The sequence below is a fragment of the Glossina fuscipes genome, unplaced genomic scaffold (assembly GCF_014805625.2).
Source record: "Glossina fuscipes isolate IAEA_lab_2018 unplaced genomic scaffold, Yale_Gfus_2 61, whole genome shotgun sequence".
Taxonomy (NCBI): domain Eukaryota; kingdom Metazoa; phylum Arthropoda; class Insecta; order Diptera; family Glossinidae; genus Glossina; species Glossina fuscipes.
Genome location: NW_023998433.1, coordinates 4,283,200 through 4,300,749, shown reverse-complemented (window position 1 = coordinate 4,300,749; position 17,550 = coordinate 4,283,200). Strand labels below are relative to the sequence as shown.

Here is a 17,550-nt window from a genome sequence, read left to right as displayed (position 1 = left end):
ATATAAAAATGCTTATATATAACGACTTCATTACGTTACAATGATAACTACCTATCATTTAAAGCTATGCAGGAGGATGAAAACATATTTAACTTATCGTTTCGTTCGTAACCGTTACACCAAAATTTAGACTTTAGTCAAATGAAATGTAGGTGTTCTTGATTGACATACGGCAATGAGTCATGAATTTTTGTCTGCCCATTTCTATATTTGGAAACGTGAAAATTGGAAAAGAAGTTGGATGAATTATTCACTGTAGTTCCGTATATCTGACTGAAGGAAAACAGCGGAATCGATCTTTAGTAACAGACTACAGCAGAAATGAAAATAGATTCAATCGCGACTAGCCATAAACTAACAAATAATTGCATAAGCCGCTCAACTCACTTTGAAGATTCTTTACAAGTCGCTGTATTCAATTGCTTTAACGCAGCGTGTTTGATTAACGATTTCACTCGTTTGTTTTCATTGTTACAGTAAAGAGTGCGTTTACGTTAATTCATTGTTAAAGCTCTAGTCTTCAATGGATGCGTGGCTGACAACATTTTTTTGCAATCATTATAATTTTAAAATAATTGCTTAAACTATTGCTCTAAGATTTGTCTTAAAAGCGCATATACTTTATTATTATAAAAAAAATGGTTGAGATATTTTTGTCGTAATGGTGTTGCTTAGCAGATTCCTTAAGATGACGTAGTGCAAACATCAGTTTTATGGCAAAGGTATGAAAATCAAAATGCTTGCGGTCTGTTATGAAAATTACCAAAGCTTGAAAAGGAAAAATGCCACGCGATTTCAGAATGTTTTTGCTTGATATTGTTTGCGAGCAGATCTTGTTTTTATTTTTAAAAATAAATAGAATTTATTATAAAAAAGCGTCACGAACTAAACAACATATTGTCATAATTTACGTAGCATTGTAAAGTTAATTTTATTTGGTTAACTGTTTAAACGCGTAAACGTTCACATTTTTTTTCTCGGATGATTCTTGATTTACTTCCAAATTAACATACATTCAAATTACATATTAATAACATACGCAAAAAAAGAATTCAAAGAATTCGTCACTATATTAGAAAATTACACAAATTTCTCTAGTTAGGCAAAAGATTCGTTATTCGCTTATATTGCCGGAAAAACTTGCTTGCACATTATTTTAGATTAGTGTCAAAAATGAAAAATTAGATTCAGTAAATAAAATTATACAGGATGTATCAAAACTCACACAAGATACTACGGAATAGCAACTTAACTAGGTCAAATATGAAAAGATGGATTAAGAAATTCAGAAGGAGAGAGCGTATGAACCAATAAATTATTGCTATTGCTATTAGTTATCTTAAATACTTTGGCCGTCCTTCCATACAAAACATCGAATTTTGATTTGGCACTGTAGCGCAAGATTTCGAACTTTCGGGAATACGCTCTACAGCGTATTACATAGCTTACATATTCATGATTATAAAATTCGATTGACAAAAGAAGAACTGAATCCCTTTGACTGCGCGTGTTAGATTGAACGGATTATGGAACAACGAAAAGTGAACTTTGAATTTTCTAACTTAATCGGTGTACTTACCTGCCTGCCAGCACAATGTTGCGGGCCGCCTACCAGACGTGCTATTCCGTATGTGACCCTGTACTCTGTAAATCAATAAAAAATCTTCAATTTTTATTAATAGGTCTCCCTTTTCTATCAATATTAGTGCTTGCGTAAAATTTGAGGTAACCACACCATCGTGAGTGAGACGGGGTACATAGGCACATAAGCGGGTATTTGTAGCGCCCATAAGGACTTAAGATAGACCCGCTTTCTATTATAACTTTCGACTTACAAATCGCAATTTTTTAAAATATTTACACGAAATTTGATGACTGAACTTGGCTTTGAGCCGAGAACGAAGCCTGATTGGATCAGATTACTTTTCCAGTAACTCCTCATCTAACTACTTATTTTGAAAAGTCCTTATATGAAAAAAACTTTGTGCTTTCAATGGTGAAAATTGCTGAGTAGCACTATTTCGGCATTTTCAATTGATAAAAAAAATTTGGATCGGTCGGGGGCAGTTTTTTGCCACCCTTCATATTCATATCGTAAAAAGGTCTAATTTTCAATATTTCTTGATCCACAGTCGTAGCTTCACATGCGAATTAACCCGACCATGTAGATTTATTTTTGGTATTCCACTATATATAAGGGTTCTAATGGAAAATGAGCCTTAATAATGCAAGAATCAAACGCGTCTATTTTTTGTCGTCACCACGTATAAGAATTCTCATGTGAAATAAGCATTTAAAAAAAATTTAATTTTTAATATTTTACGATGGACATAGTCATTTAAGATGAAACTGGATCGAAATTGAACAACATGAACTTACTTCTTAAACCCCATTTCTCATAAGGCTCTTCATAACTGGTGTACTCTTTTAACAAAAGGGTTTCATTTGTAGCATTTTTCGATAAAATTTGATCCGCGGCGGCAATTTGACCAAAAAATTTGCGCGTAATAAAATTTGGATCTCGTAGGTCACCTTTTTAGAAAAAAATTCACAGCCAACGAAATGAAACCAATACCATCCTGAAAAACTGTACAACATTTAATTAAAAATTACTCTTAAATAAAAATCATGATGGCAATGGCTGACAACAAAAATAAGAAGAGTCATTATCGCGAGAATTGACGATCAGACTTTGTTTTCTTCCGATATGTAAATTTTTATTATAGTTTATTTTTCAAATTTTATTAGCGATAACTTTCGATGAACTTGACCGATAATTAATATTGGAAACCAACCAGACAAAATGAAATAATGCATGCATTGAACATAAAAGTGACTGCAATCTTTTTTATTTTTATAAATGTTTACAACAATTATTCGTGCGATTGATTTGTTTAACAAATTGAAAATATTATATATCTATATAATATATATATATATATATATTATATATCGTGTCGTCTGTCTTACGTGTGGCATAATTTTTATGTTTTTTTAATTAGATAAAGTACACTTTTTAAAAATAGTTGTGCAAACTGATATAAACAGAATACAATAAACCTTTATCCTTATAAAGACCAGTATGTGAAAGCGAATTCTAGAAAACTTATCATTGAAAATAAAAATATTATAATTGAAGTTTTTCCCTTTGTTAATCGCGGGGGTATCTCTTTGGTCAATAAAACCCATTTACATTATAGTTAACAAGTTATAAGTGAAAATGTATTAAGTGCTTGCAAAAATATGGTCAACATTTTCTTCACTTGAAAGAGGCAATTATTGAGAAAAATTGGTACAAAGTATTTTCCATCATTTTCTATAACTTTTTCCCACCTTTCTCGCAACATGTTGATATCGCGTTGGAAGAAGGATATTGATTTGGCGATGATACAATTATTGACCAATTTTCGCACTTCTTCAACTTCAACATTCACATTCTTCAACGCGTGCTAGCCAAACCATGTTGTATCGATCTAAACAAAAGGTAATCAGAAGGCGACACGTCTGGTGACTACGCTGGGTCCGACAGAACATTTCCTTCGAGCTACAACAGTGTATCCTTGGCAACAATTGCAACAAGTAGTCAAAAGGGTGTTTTCAGTCAATTCATAAGGCAGCCATTTTAGCCGCTGTTGCTGATCATTTTTGCAAATAGACATCGTTCAATTTGTTCAATCGACATCTGCAGCAACAGTTCTAATCGGTTTTACGAGCTCGGTACTGATCCCATCGTACGCACAGCAAAAAGTTATGCCCATGAATATTCCGTTTCGATGTTGCAGTGGATTGCTCTACTGGACAAATCCACGACTTTTTGTGCTTGGGTTTCTCGTAGTAGATCCATTCTTCGTCGCCGGTCACAATACGCCTCAGAAAACTCTTCTTTTGAAGGCATTTTCACTCAATTCGTAATGGCATTGTCAGTCAACTCGTAAGGTTGCCATTTTCCCTCGTTTTTCTGACGTCTAAAAACTGTTACTTCATCAACTGCTAAGCTGTGCGAATGTTCTTTAAGAGTTTGAGCCGAGTTTTCGTTCAATAAACCTTGCAATTCATTGTCTTCGAACTTTGTTGGTCCTGCTGGCCATTTTCTGTCATTAACATAAAATTTATTCCAGAACCATCAAACTGCTCTTCCAAGTTCAAATATTGCGGCTTTTTCTTTTTCTCGAAGATTTTATGTTTGTTTTGCGGTATCTGTCAAAGACTGCTCAGCTTTTTTCATCCGGTTAGCATCGACTTCAACGCAAAAATTGTATGAACAAATTTTTTGCGTGAAATGAATTTTTTTTTCATATTATCTCCAATCATGACGAAAATTCAATGAGTGCTGTGTCAGAACGGCTTACAAGAACTTTTACGCAAGAATTCGTAAGCTGCGTTAACTCTTGAGCTGTTGCCTTCAAGCTGCTTAAATAACGATTTTGAAACAGCATTGCATTCCAGAATCAGAATAATTTTTAAGCCCCTATTTAAACGCCTAATATTCCACATAGATAAGGGTGTGAAGATAAATTCGAATTTAATTAGCAAAGACATCTACCATTCCCAATTAGAAGACTCTGATAACGACTTTAAAAAGCTCTGTTAAATAATAACAATTAAGAGATAGTTGGATTTGAAAGCCTCCTCCTCCTATATTAAAAAAAAGGAAAAATTTTTGGGGACATTTCAAGAATCTACATGAAAATACCTTCCAAACAAACTAAACAAATTCCAATTCTGCTTATGGAAGCTATTTCTGACGATGTTTGAAATTTGGTATGTTAGCGAAAAGTAGATATGGAAAAATAGCCAAATTTGAGACTCTAGTGCGGCCAAACTGGAAAAGGTCACCTATATACACTTATATCGCGTGAAACTATATATATTAAAGTATCTGTCGAATAGGCAAAAAAATTTAAACTTTTTCTTTCGGGAACTGTGTTTTAGAGTCTCAAATTTGGGTGTGTTTTTCCATATCCATTTGCGCATTTCTAAATTTGGTCCGTGGCAATATATTGTATATGAAGCTTTTTATATATATTTCTTAGTATTATAAATACAAGAGCAAATAGTAGTCTACCTCGGTGTTTAGTAGCAAAGTAAAAAAGCCTAAATATTAGCAGCTAATTTCTTAGATTGCTGCGAGAATTTTTTAAATGCAAATTTCCAATTTCTAAAGTCCGATAAATTGTAGACATAATGTGTTTTTGATCTTTTATTAGCATTAATTCATTCAACAATACATTGGTATATAATACCTTTTATCTTATTAAGTCCCCATGTTCACATATCTTATACTAACTAGCACTTTTATGTGCAAAATCTTTTGGTATAAGCAAGACCGTTAAAAAATTGAGTCAGCTAATTTAAAATCATACTTAAATTTTTATATAATGTAAATATTTCAAGTACGTAATGAACATGCATACACAGACATCCATATGTATATAATCTAAGTATAGTAGCGCCAAATGATAAAGTAAAATAAAGTTAGTAAAGCTAAGTAAAGCTAACGTGTACACCTTTTCACTTTTGATAAATAAAAAATTAAATTCATAAAAATTGTATTCGCTCTACACTGCTATTATACTCAGTCGCATATGTTTGTATATAAGATTGCGTATACAATATAAAGTAAAACTTTATTTACATTTACAAAGCAAGCTTCGTACATCGTACATGTGTAATGGAATGTTTAATTTAAAAATCTAATAACATAATATTGTAACATACAATAAAAAACCATAGTTGCCAAAACGATTTTTCATTTTCGAACTTGAACTCGTACGATTTTTGTAACACAGCAAAACAGTACAGTAAAATTTCGTAATAATATGTGATTTGTCAACCATTGATTATAAATACCTATTTATTTTTCTTTTCTTCTTATAGTAGTAAAACTCTTTTCCAATTCACGTACAAATTCAATTAAGTGTGTGAGTTAGAGATTACATTAATTTACTGAAAAATTTTCCTTATACACATACGCATGTTTTTTTTATACTCATATTATTCTCCAAATCAGAATTATTGCATATATATTATCGGAATATATTATATAAACTAAAACAAGTCAAAGCGCTTCAGTTATTCATACGTCGACTTTTAAAAATAAGGCATTGTAATGGAAATGGTCGAAAAATCGGACCAATCCGAACCATTTTCAATACTACTCGTCCTTGGACTAAAACACGCCAATACGCCACTAAATTTTATCAAAATATCTCAGTAATTGCGGCCCGTAGATTGAGCACAAGAAAATAGAATAGACAGATGGACAGACAAGCTTAGATCGATTCACGAAATGATAGTATATATTAGTATATAATAAACGATGGGTCTATCACAAGTGCTTCTGGGAGTCGCGTACATCCGCACAAACTAATCTTTGCCTGTCTTTGGATAAGTTATGCAATCGCAATGCAATTTCATTTCGAGTGAGACCTCTTTTCGCAATTCGAACTGGCAAGAACCACCGCGAAACTTTTGCAATGGACCGCAAACAACATATGCCCAGTAAACAAAAAATTACAAATTAATATTAATGTGTTGATATAAAAGTTCGTATAACATTTTGGCAGGGTCATCCAAACGTCACCATTAAAAAACTTTGTTCAGACGTTTCTAAATTAGATCCGTTCCCAGATATTATTTATGAAGCTTTTTATATATATTTCTCAGTACTATAACTACAAGAGCGAATTGTAGTCTACCTCTGTCCTTCGTAGCAAGTACAAAAGTCTAAATATTAGCATCTAAGGTCGTCGATTGCTGCAAGTATTTTTTAAATGCAAATTTCCAATTTCTAAAGTCCGATAGATTGTAGACATAATGTTTTTTTATCTTTTATTAGCATAAATTCATTCAACAATAAATTAGCATATAATACCTTTTATCTACTATCTGCTCTTTTACCATAAGTGGTTTAGGGTATAAAAATAATTAAACAATGTATGTCCTTCATACGGGAAAAGTTTTACCAAGAGGGCCCTTTGCCGTAATGGAAAATAATTATTAGAGATTTCTATAAAGCCGTCGGCTAGAGATCTGTCGTCTAATAGTTTTTTATTTCCAAGTTACCTTTTTTGTAAAATATTTTTATTTAATCAACCCCGAAGGTCCGCCAAACGTCTGAAAAATCTCCAAAACTATTTATGTTTATTCTTAATCATGTATATATGTATTCCTAATCAACATCAACTTCTGAATAGATTTAAACATGTCTGTCCGTCCTTCTGCCTTTTTGTATATTTGGTGAGCAATTACGGCTTTAAATTTATTTTTATTTTAAAAAATAAACTGAGAACATCTCTACTTTCTGGCTAGAAGAATCCACACGTGCCCTTATTAATCTTAGAGAGCGTCAAAAAAAATTTTTCTTTGCTTTTAAATTAAAGCCAGTGAGTATAAAAATGCAAGAAACGGATATAATTTCTTTTATTCATATGAAAATCTGTTAATAGTTCGAGTCTGCTTCAAAACCATTCGTTTCTTCAAATCACATTTTAAAAACTCTCCTATTATTTAGATCAATATTATCTCCTTACTGCGCTAGTAATCCGGAGATTTGTGTCAAGTTTTACAGAGAATATTTCGATGGCCCGCCCTAGGAAGTATATTTTTAGGCTATTGGAAAGCAAAAATTGGCAGCATCATCCGTGAAATCTTAGCTAAATTTCAAGCCGATGCATTCACCCGTTAGAGGAATGATACGCTTGCATAGTTTTGTTTAAAAGGAGTATTTTTCGATTTTTACGATGAGTGAAAAAAGTTCTATAACAAAGATCCATTATCATTTTGCTTCAAAAATAGAATTTTAATTTCCGGAATGTTGGAATTCTTAAAAAAGGCTCTCGGCGACAATATATTGCGCAGAGCGAATATTTTTCACTAATATAAGTGGTTCAAAGTAGGCATAGAGAAAGCAGAATGCAGACGATGAATCTGACTGGCCATCCTTCGTCGATAAACATCGTGTATAGAAATTCAAATGAATGATGCTCAAAAATCGACGATTGGCTATTGCAGGCCTCGTTTACGTCACGCATTGCAAAAAAACAATTTGAACTTCAAAGACTTCAAACTATAATACCTTTCCTCATTCTGGATTGATTCGTTAAGATGTTTTTACTAGAAATTCAATTTGAATTATTTCTTATGGGCCCTATTAGTGGGAATTAGGCGATGTTGTGTATTGATTTTTATTGAAAGAAGTAACCAAAAGTTTTGAATTACGAAATATGAAGATTTATTGAAAAGAATGTTAATGATAAAGAGCCCGGACGCGGGAGAATTTAAAACTATTAACTGTGACTTAAGAAATTTTTTTTTGTGCGCAAACGCTCAAACATGTTCGGGTATTATATGGTTTAAAATTGAACGAATATAAATTAGATATAAGAAAGTCCACTTATTTTTAGAGAAAGTCTAATATTTCATTTGACTGTCATGGCGCGCAAATCCTGCTTCACTTGCAAACATTTTCAATCAAAATACGTTATTACTTTTTGGATATTAGATAAATAATGTCCCAAAAAACCAAACTATATCTCGACTAATCTAAGAACTCGAGAGGGAAGCTATGAAATAGAAAATTTTTGCTTTGCTTTGAAAAATAAATTGGAATTATGTTTACTGTTCTACGAAGTTGTAAGAAAAAGTCTATAAAATTCGACTCAAAAGTCCGACTCAAGTATTGGTGGTGATATTACTCTACCGTCCTTTTTTCTTTATAACTATAGTTCTTGGACAGATGATTGCAGCAAGAGAGGTGAGCGTATCACGTAAGCCGCAAAAGAGTCGCTCTATTTGAAAAACATCTCAAGGCAACGTCTCATCTTCATTGCACAGTTAATGGAAATCGGCAAATTTTAAAGCAAATTAAAAATTCTTGTGCACGTTTCCTATTCTGTATATATATATATATATATTGTATGTACCCATTAGATCAAATAAAAAAAAAAAAGAAAGAACTACAAATAACAAATTATTTACAATGCATTTGCAAATCAACGTAATTTGTTAAGTTTCTATTGCAAATATGATGAAGTAATTTTTTCAGTTTAAAGGTAATTTGCGTATGTCAAAAACATGACAAAAAAAAAAATTGTTTTTATTTGTCTAAAAATATTTTAATTGTTATTGAGTTAAGATAAAAACCGTAATTAATGTTTACACACTTGCAGGGAATAGTGTAAAAAATGCAAATATGTAGAAAGAAAAAAAAATCACAAATGAAACAACAAGTTTACATATGTAAATTTTTTTCTATACAAGTATGTTTTCCATTTGTTAAGGAGAAAGCAAGCAAAACGGGCAGTTCATGTCTACTCATACTCGGGCAATGTTATTATTATTCCCAGTGATGAAAGCCACCTCTTATGAGGTTAACTATATTAAAAAGATTGGATGCTTGGGAGTCATTACTTCTTACATTTATATTGTACTTATACTGAGTTCCGGTTCTTATCTCTATTTGTTAAATATTTTTAGTTATAGGCTTTTGCTTATTGGAGTCATTTCGAAAATTTCTTAAAATATGTATTCTTTTTTATTACTATTCGGCCTTCCAATTTTTGCGTGAGGATTTCTTTTTTCGATGTGCCTTAGCGCTTTTCACTATTTTTTCCTAGAACAAATTCAAATTTTCACTAGTCCCTATTATAAAAGCTTTCGGTGCCAACTCACTGTCACCTAAGGGAAAATTATTTCAAATGAAATTAATTATATCGCTCGAAATAATTCTAAAATGTTCATAAATGAAGATTTTTTGAGCCAACGGTTTGGATTACATCTAGTATATACTTTAAAAAGAATTAACAGCAAAATATTAGTTTGTGTGGTCAAAAGTCGAAAAGATGAAAAGATTAAAAAACAAAAATTTTAAAAGAACTGCCAATAAATTTAACCATCAACGGCAATTTTCGTTCGCTGCTAACGTATTAACAAAGTCATCCACTTCCTGCTTGGATCAAATCTGAATTTAAAAGTTTGCACAATTGCTATAAAACTGATTACTTTGGAATAAAAATATGATTGGATGTAATATGAGATGCGATATACCTAAATACGTGTGATGTGGGGTATATAATGAAAACCTTGCCCTGACTATGTAATACACTTTGGCTTATCATTCCCTAATAGACTATCTATAAAAGAATAACAGCTTGTTTTCAAAACAATTTGAAGTTTGTGCCTACATGACAGATGAACGTTATTTTAGAAGCCATGACTACTTTGCCTTCAAAATTATAAACTATTACACAAATCGTTATAATTCAAAAGATCATGAAAAGCGTGCACACAAATTTCAAATTGTTCCTTCACACGCCATTATTAACAGGTGTTTTGTGTACCTCTTCCTAACAGAGGATAAGGAAATAACAAAAAACGTTTTCCATTTGTAAAACTCATAAATACGTATTCGCAAGTCTACTACTTCGTAGATTTTTGTAATTGCTAACGTCTGGGTGAAAGCAAAAAGCAGAGCATTCTTGTAGAATAAAATTTGCTTAACGAAAGCCGTCTTTTCTTTCTGTGTTTTAAACATAATCAAATTTTGTATACGTCACGAATTATGTGAAATTATTTCTCAAATGCGCAAAATTTCAGTTTTCATTTATTGTTCAAGGCTTCCTAATAAATGTAATAGGCGTAACGAAATTTTACTAAGAAATTATTATGAGGTACCGGATAGTAGATAAGAAGTAGATAAGAAGCGTGTCTTTCATATTCGGCATACTCTGCATTTAATTCCAAATGCTGTAGACCGCACTTACTACTAATTACTACTAATATACGGCCGCAGTTACAGCGAATGTTCGATCGGATAGAAATAACCTGCTATCATCAGATGCGATCAACGAATTGTGAAGTCATGTTAGATTGCTTTAAAATAACTCTTCCCCCATATTTCCGAAAATAATTCATGAAATCTGATATGAAACTGACGTCATTTGTGCGTTTTCTAACAAATTCACAATAAACTTAAAAACTGACATGAAGTTTCTTTTAAATATTTGTTTAAAATGTCTATAAGCTAAGCTGGGAATGAAATCAATCTCACCTACCGTAAAAAAACCTACACAATTTGCTGGTAGTCATTTCCTGATCAATCATTTACTTATTAAATTGATGATCGATATTTTTAATTCGTTCCTTAATCGATAGAAAATTCTTGTCGACTAAAAACAGAGACGTGCTCATTCAAAAATTTTTGATGTGTAGTGATATTTCTAATTGTCGATTAATAAATATATGCGTAACAATCGGGAGCATTGTAATTTCTTCCCAATGTGAATAAAGTTCGCTAATTTGGTTTAAAATTCGTCTCCTGTCTACTGACTGTGTACGGACAAGAAATTTAAACCCACTACATTTCTGCAATTTCCCAAAAATTTGCACAACAAACTTTTTTATTGATAAACGAGCATGCAAGCAACGAAAGAATTTAGAGTGGCCTTCGTCGTTAACGCGGCAAGAAATCACACAAAATGCCAACACGCAATTGCATAGCCTGTGCATGAAGAAGAATAGAAAACTGAATAATCGAATAAAGTCTTCGAAGCAAAATTTGTCATTCATTTCTGTTCTGTCCGCGATCCCGAAATAAAACACGTCTTTTCCCTTCATCTTATAATTGCATACTTCATTTTATTTCAACTCTTATTTCTACATTTTTATCACAGCATTGTATCATGAATACATATAATATATAAGAGATAATAATTCAATGTCTAACAGGGTAAATACATGTAACATTATCATTCAACCATAATGCTGCCCACTGCTGGAAGCAAAAAGAAACTAGATATATCATTGCGTTCGTAGCAACTAATAAGTATATAGTGCGACTTCTATATACAGTAAAAGCTCCCTATTCGCGCTTCGTTTATTCGCGGATTAAAAAAATGCGACTCAATTCCCATATTCGTGGCGATAAATTTCTTTATTCGCGGATTTTTTGTGACTGGTTCCGGAATTGTTTTGTTTCTGAAGTTGAAACCTTTTTAAAAAAACAGAATTTAGACTTTAAAGCACTTCTACTTTTGGACAATGCACCAGGTTATCCTCGCTAACTTGAAACATACAGCATTCAAACATAAAAGTGATATTTTTACCTCCCAACATGACGGCTTTGTTTCAACCTATGGGCCAAGGAATAATCCAGGCCTTTAAGCTCTATTACATTAGACGAACCCTACAAAATCATATTGGATAATAGGGAATGTAATCCTGATATGAATGTTATGGAATGCAGGAAGAAATTTGACGTAGCAAAATGCATCGTAAACATGAAGGAATTATTGGAAGAACTGAAGCCACACACATTGAAGTCATGCTGGAAAAAACTGTGGCCTGCTCTGACTGCGGAAAATGACGAAAAATCTGTGAAAGTTCAAATTTTGACAGCAAATGACCGAGATCGCGAATAGAATAGGACGAGATGGGTTCGAACAGATAGAATCAAGTGACATTCAGGAATTACTTGAATCGCAAGACGAAGATTTGACTGAAACCGGCTTAGGGGAAATGTTAAATTCACCGCCCATTGAAGAAGAGGCTTCAACAAGCACTGCAAACATGACATTCAATTTGAAAAGTCTTAGTGAAGGTTTAAGAATGCCAAATGAGCCTGGCGACATTAATCCGTCTATGGAAGGAAGTCTTATTTTTAAGAGGCAAATTGCTAATGCGACTGCTGCGTATCTGTCTGAATTGAAGGAGCTTTTAAAAGCTGCCAAGCAAGAGAAACTTACAAAATTCTTCAAACCATTGCCTAATCCTTAAGATAATTATACAAAATGTTCAAAAACTTCAATTAAACTGATTTGTATTTGATTTTTTTTTATTTTGTCACCTAGGAACGTATCCCCTATAATCCCATATAAATTACCATTCCGTATTCACGATTTCTGTATTCGCGGCATTTTTATGGAACGTATACCCCGCGAATAAGGAGCTTTTACTGTACTAGAATTGATAGGTTAACTTAACCATATTTATATATTTTCAAATTTGATAAAGGGTGAAGAATTAAGATCAGAATATTTTATGTGTTTTTTTTGTCTTACTCACTCACCTTGCTGATAAAGTACTTTTATATCCGATTCATTTTATGATCAATTGCTTTTGTTTCTAAAATACGTAAAGCAAGCGAATACTTTTTTTAAAGATAAGTAAGTTGGTATAAATGCGCAAAGATTGTGCGTTAATTTCTTGTTCGGTATCGATAGTAACTTTCAAAAAGGCCTATACTCTGTATGGGAGTGCTGTGCCCAGCACTTGTTGCGCTCTTATGATCGTAAAAATTTATGATGGAAGTCAAGAAGAATTGCACCGACTACTATTCGACCACTATTATATATCTATTGTTAGCCATCGTTTGTGGAGATTTTATATTTAGAATATATTTTTTGATAAATATTAAAAATATGGCAACATTAGAATAGCCACTCTCGTTAAACATCTTCAGTTTAGTGAGGTCTCTGTGGCACGTAGTATAGCTGATGCCAAGCCAATTTGAATCTAAAAGAAAAGAAAAACCGTTCAATCAACTTGCAACTGATTTGCGTGGCATTTTTAGGAAATATTGATATTTGTATGATTGGCGGGAGTATGGCGAATGATTCGAAAATGATTCAATTTTCCACCGAAAAAAAAACCACGAATTTAATTCATAACTAATGTCTAATTTAAGTTGTTAAAAATATCCTAAGCATTTCTTTTGAATATTATATTGAAGTTACTGTAAAAAACTCGAATGAATAGAATGGAAATTATTATTGCTACTCGTCAAAATTCTGTTTCGAGAGAAATGAGGAAAAAGTATTTTATTCATTTTTACTCATTATTACTCTATAATCGCAGAGCCTAGAAAATGATATTGCTTATTGCACATATTCTACTGCAATGCCCTTGCTTGAAGATTTTTTGCTAGAAAGTGATGTTTTGGCTCATCGCACGTTTTGCACTTGATAAGTTGCGAAAGACGCCAAGAAAATTTGTGATTCAATTAAAAAGTTCAAATTTTTAATTAACATCAAAAGCTTCTTCCTCCCTTACTTTTAATTTCTTAATACAGACACTTTCTGATCAAGCGATCAGGCTTTTATTAGTTGAACGTTCGTCTTGATAAAGTTACACCATATTTTTGTTTGGGAAATGCTTTTAAATAAACTTAAACTGTTTCTAAAGGCATCTGCCAGCGGATTAAAGAAGTTAAAAATCAACAGTTGAGAAAGACATTACGCTGTCACTTCGCATACGTGCCTCTTCTCGCAGAGGTAGCCTTCTCGAAACGCTTGAAGCAAAGCTTGCAATTTCAAGGAAAAATTTTCATTCCAGTAATGAATATAATATATTATATATTTAAATTCTAAAAGATGCTCAAAATCTTTAAAAGAAGATTTCTCTAAAAAATTTGCAATACTTTCAATGGCCTATAGATTTATTGTGTCAAATATATAAGGGACATTTACTCATACCATTAAATGTATGAAGTGTGTTTTAAAAAAAAAAGTTGATTTGTTAGTTTTTACGAAAAATATTTATGTATCTATCAATATCTATTTTATCTCCGTCATAGTAGTTCCCTTTATATATATAATACATTTGTACTTAGGGGCAGTTTTGGGAACAGGAAAAAGTCACATGGTGGAATACGGTGCCTAGGGCATGATTACGGTATTGTTTTTGGTTAAAAAAATGCGAAATTTAGCAATTTCGGAACAAACTTCGTTGTCACATTTCGTTGTTTCATTTTCAAAACCTCCGAAAAAAAAATTGGATGACGTGTCTAATAGTCATTCCACGTTTGTCCTTAACCTCTATTCTTCACTGTTTCAATGCTATCGGTTGTTGTCCAGGGCGTGCATCGTCTTTAACATCTTTTCGGCCTTGTGTGAAAAACAAATGCCGCAGTCAACATTTTAAATAAGTTGGAGCATTTAACTTTATTTTGCCCATAAAATTCAATATAGATTGTTTAATCCATTCGTTTCGATAGCGAAAAAACGCCAAGCACGCCAAAACAGGCCTAATCTTTATATACTATCTGTCAAAATCAAACTAAAAATGCAAAATGACTGATAATGTTAACATATGTTGAGGACATATGTACCAACATAACAACAACAACACCAACAAAATCGAAAATCGAAAATGTACATAACCCATGAAATGTGAAGAGTCACTTTTTTTTGAACACACCTGCTATATGCATTTGGTTATTCGTTATAAGTAAAGTAAAATTATTTTACATGAATTATTTAACTTAAATAGCAAAAACTGACGTCAAATTGCTTTCTTTTTTTTTTCGCCGTAATTTACCATCTTTTGTTTACGTCCACATGTTGAGCTCTCTATTAATTCCGTTTCTACTCTACTGTCCTAGTAATTTCTGCGTTTTTAACACTTGTTGTTTGACTTTTGCTCAGTGGGATAGCGGACGGTTAATTTGTTTCGCTTACTTGTTTTCGATGACCCAGTTGAAGTTTATGCAACTTTTTTTTCTCCAACCTAAAAACCAGTTAATTATGAGTCAATCGTTGAGCTTTTTTCTTATTGTTTTTTTTTTTTTTTTTTTTTTTTTTTTTTATTAAACTATCCATATTTGAAAAAAATTACTTATTATACTTACAGTAAGTAATCTTTCATTTTTTTTTTTTCCTTATTCATTAATATATATTTGGCTATCGCTGTATTTGCACGTCTAAAAATATGATGGGATTTGTCCACCCTATTCAACCGTTTACTTTCTATCTAAATATTAAATTATGCTGCTCTGGATGGCTAAACACGCTTAAACGAAAATGGAACTTAGTTATACATAACACACATAGTTTTATATTATTCTAATAAATTTGAAACCTTTAGATCGAATAGAAAATGTATGTAATGGGAGAATGTTATCGTACATAACGATAAAAAAACATCGTTCAAAATTTTGTTCAACATTGTAATGAATTTTCACCTTTTAAATAATTTACATATAAACATATATCTGAAAATCATCCAGTTGTTGCCCTTGTCCAATTTAATCGATGTCGTTGATATTTATATGATAAATGACGATTCAAAAATGGCGTGAACCTTAAAATGGATAATGTGGAAAGAATTTTTATTATAGCATAATTAATTAACTTGACATAATGGACTAAGGAGACTTTCATCACAAACGTTGTAGAACAATCAGGACCGACCAGGACCGATCGGTCCGTCAATTTTTTAAAATAATTTCTTCAAAATACCTGCTGGAACCTATCAGTTCAGAAGTTCAGTTTCAGTGTAAGAGAGAGCATAAACATCAACGAAAGCATACGTATAGTACATGCTCTACTACGAGCTTGTGCTCTGACCAATTTCTCCCATTTTCATTACCAAACTGCGTGCAAGAACACCCAATGTTCCACCAAATTTGAAGTCGGTATCTTCGCAAGCAGAGTGTTAACAACAAACACCACACAGACATACAGGCGGACAGATAGACCTAAATTAACTCAGAATTCCACGCTCGTTAAAAATATATTATTTATAGATTCTCTGAAGCTTTCTTTTGGGTTTTACATACATTATTAGGAAATAAAATCAGCATATCTCCATTGTACAGCGATGGGTTTAAAAGGCGAAGAAGATCTGAAAAAGCTTCACTATGTTATATAGAAGTTTAAATGGTAAATTTAAATGGTAGTCAATGTAGGAATGTCCTAACACATGAGAAAAGTTCTCGGGAGGAAAACAATGAATTCATAGTTATTTTGAAAATATTTTCACTAAGACTTAATATCGGTTCTATACCGTAATTAACCGTAATTAATTAAGACAAAAGTGCAACTTAACCCATATATAACACAATCTACACTTGAATTTAAAAAAAAAAACTGCATTTGTAATATTGTCGGCCTTTGCTCAAATAACTCAAAAGTAGAATCAAGTTCTTCTAATGCTTTCATCTATAGTAGATTTATAAAAAAAAAAAAAAATAAAATAAAAAAAATATTTAAAAAGATCGATCCATCGATCATATATAAAAAAAAAAATGATTAGCAGATTATTCTGCTCTGCGATAGCTTGCAATTCTATTAACTATTACTTATTAATCATTGCAGTTAATATCTATCCCGTCGTATATTGATCGAATAGATATCTAAGACAAAATAACTTTTCTTTCTTTTTCTTCTAAAAAAAATAATTATTAATAATAACTTATTATTTATTTCTAGATTTCAATTACGTGGTCCCCTTATAATATGGAACACAATGTTATCTATGTTTAGTATTATGGGTGCTTTTCGTACAGCTCCAGAACTTATACACGTTCTGCGTCATTATGGCTTATTTCATTCCGTATGTGTTCCAAGGTAAGTTTTTCTTATCATTTGCACATTTGATTTTCACCTCTACATCGACAAGATTTATAGAAATACTTTAATGGATTGTATAGATGACATCGATTAAAAAAATATGCACGTTAGAAAGTTTTATTCGCTTTTATAGCAAATCGTGGTAGGCGCATCAGCCCATTAATGCGCATATTACATGTTTACATTAGCGTTCTAATTGTCC

General features: G+C 32.0%; 1 protein-coding gene across 5 annotated transcripts in view; it reads left to right on the top strand.

The window, feature by feature from the left end:
* Nucleotides 1-17,550, top strand: part of LOC119637746 (elongation of very long chain fatty acids protein 6) — a 43,595-nt gene that overhangs the window by 19,173 nt on the left and 6,872 nt on the right. For 4 of the 5 annotated variants that reach the window (XM_038033975.1, XM_038033974.1, XM_038033973.1 and 1 more), the window contains one exon: nucleotides 17,208-17,345. In XM_038033975.1, coding sequence (XP_037889903.1) covers nucleotides 17,208-17,345 — 138 coding nt within the window. Of the gene's footprint in view, nucleotides 1-3,057; nucleotides 3,081-17,207; nucleotides 17,346-17,550 lie in introns of those variants that run through there. The other variant, XM_038033976.1, reaches the window with a different exon arrangement.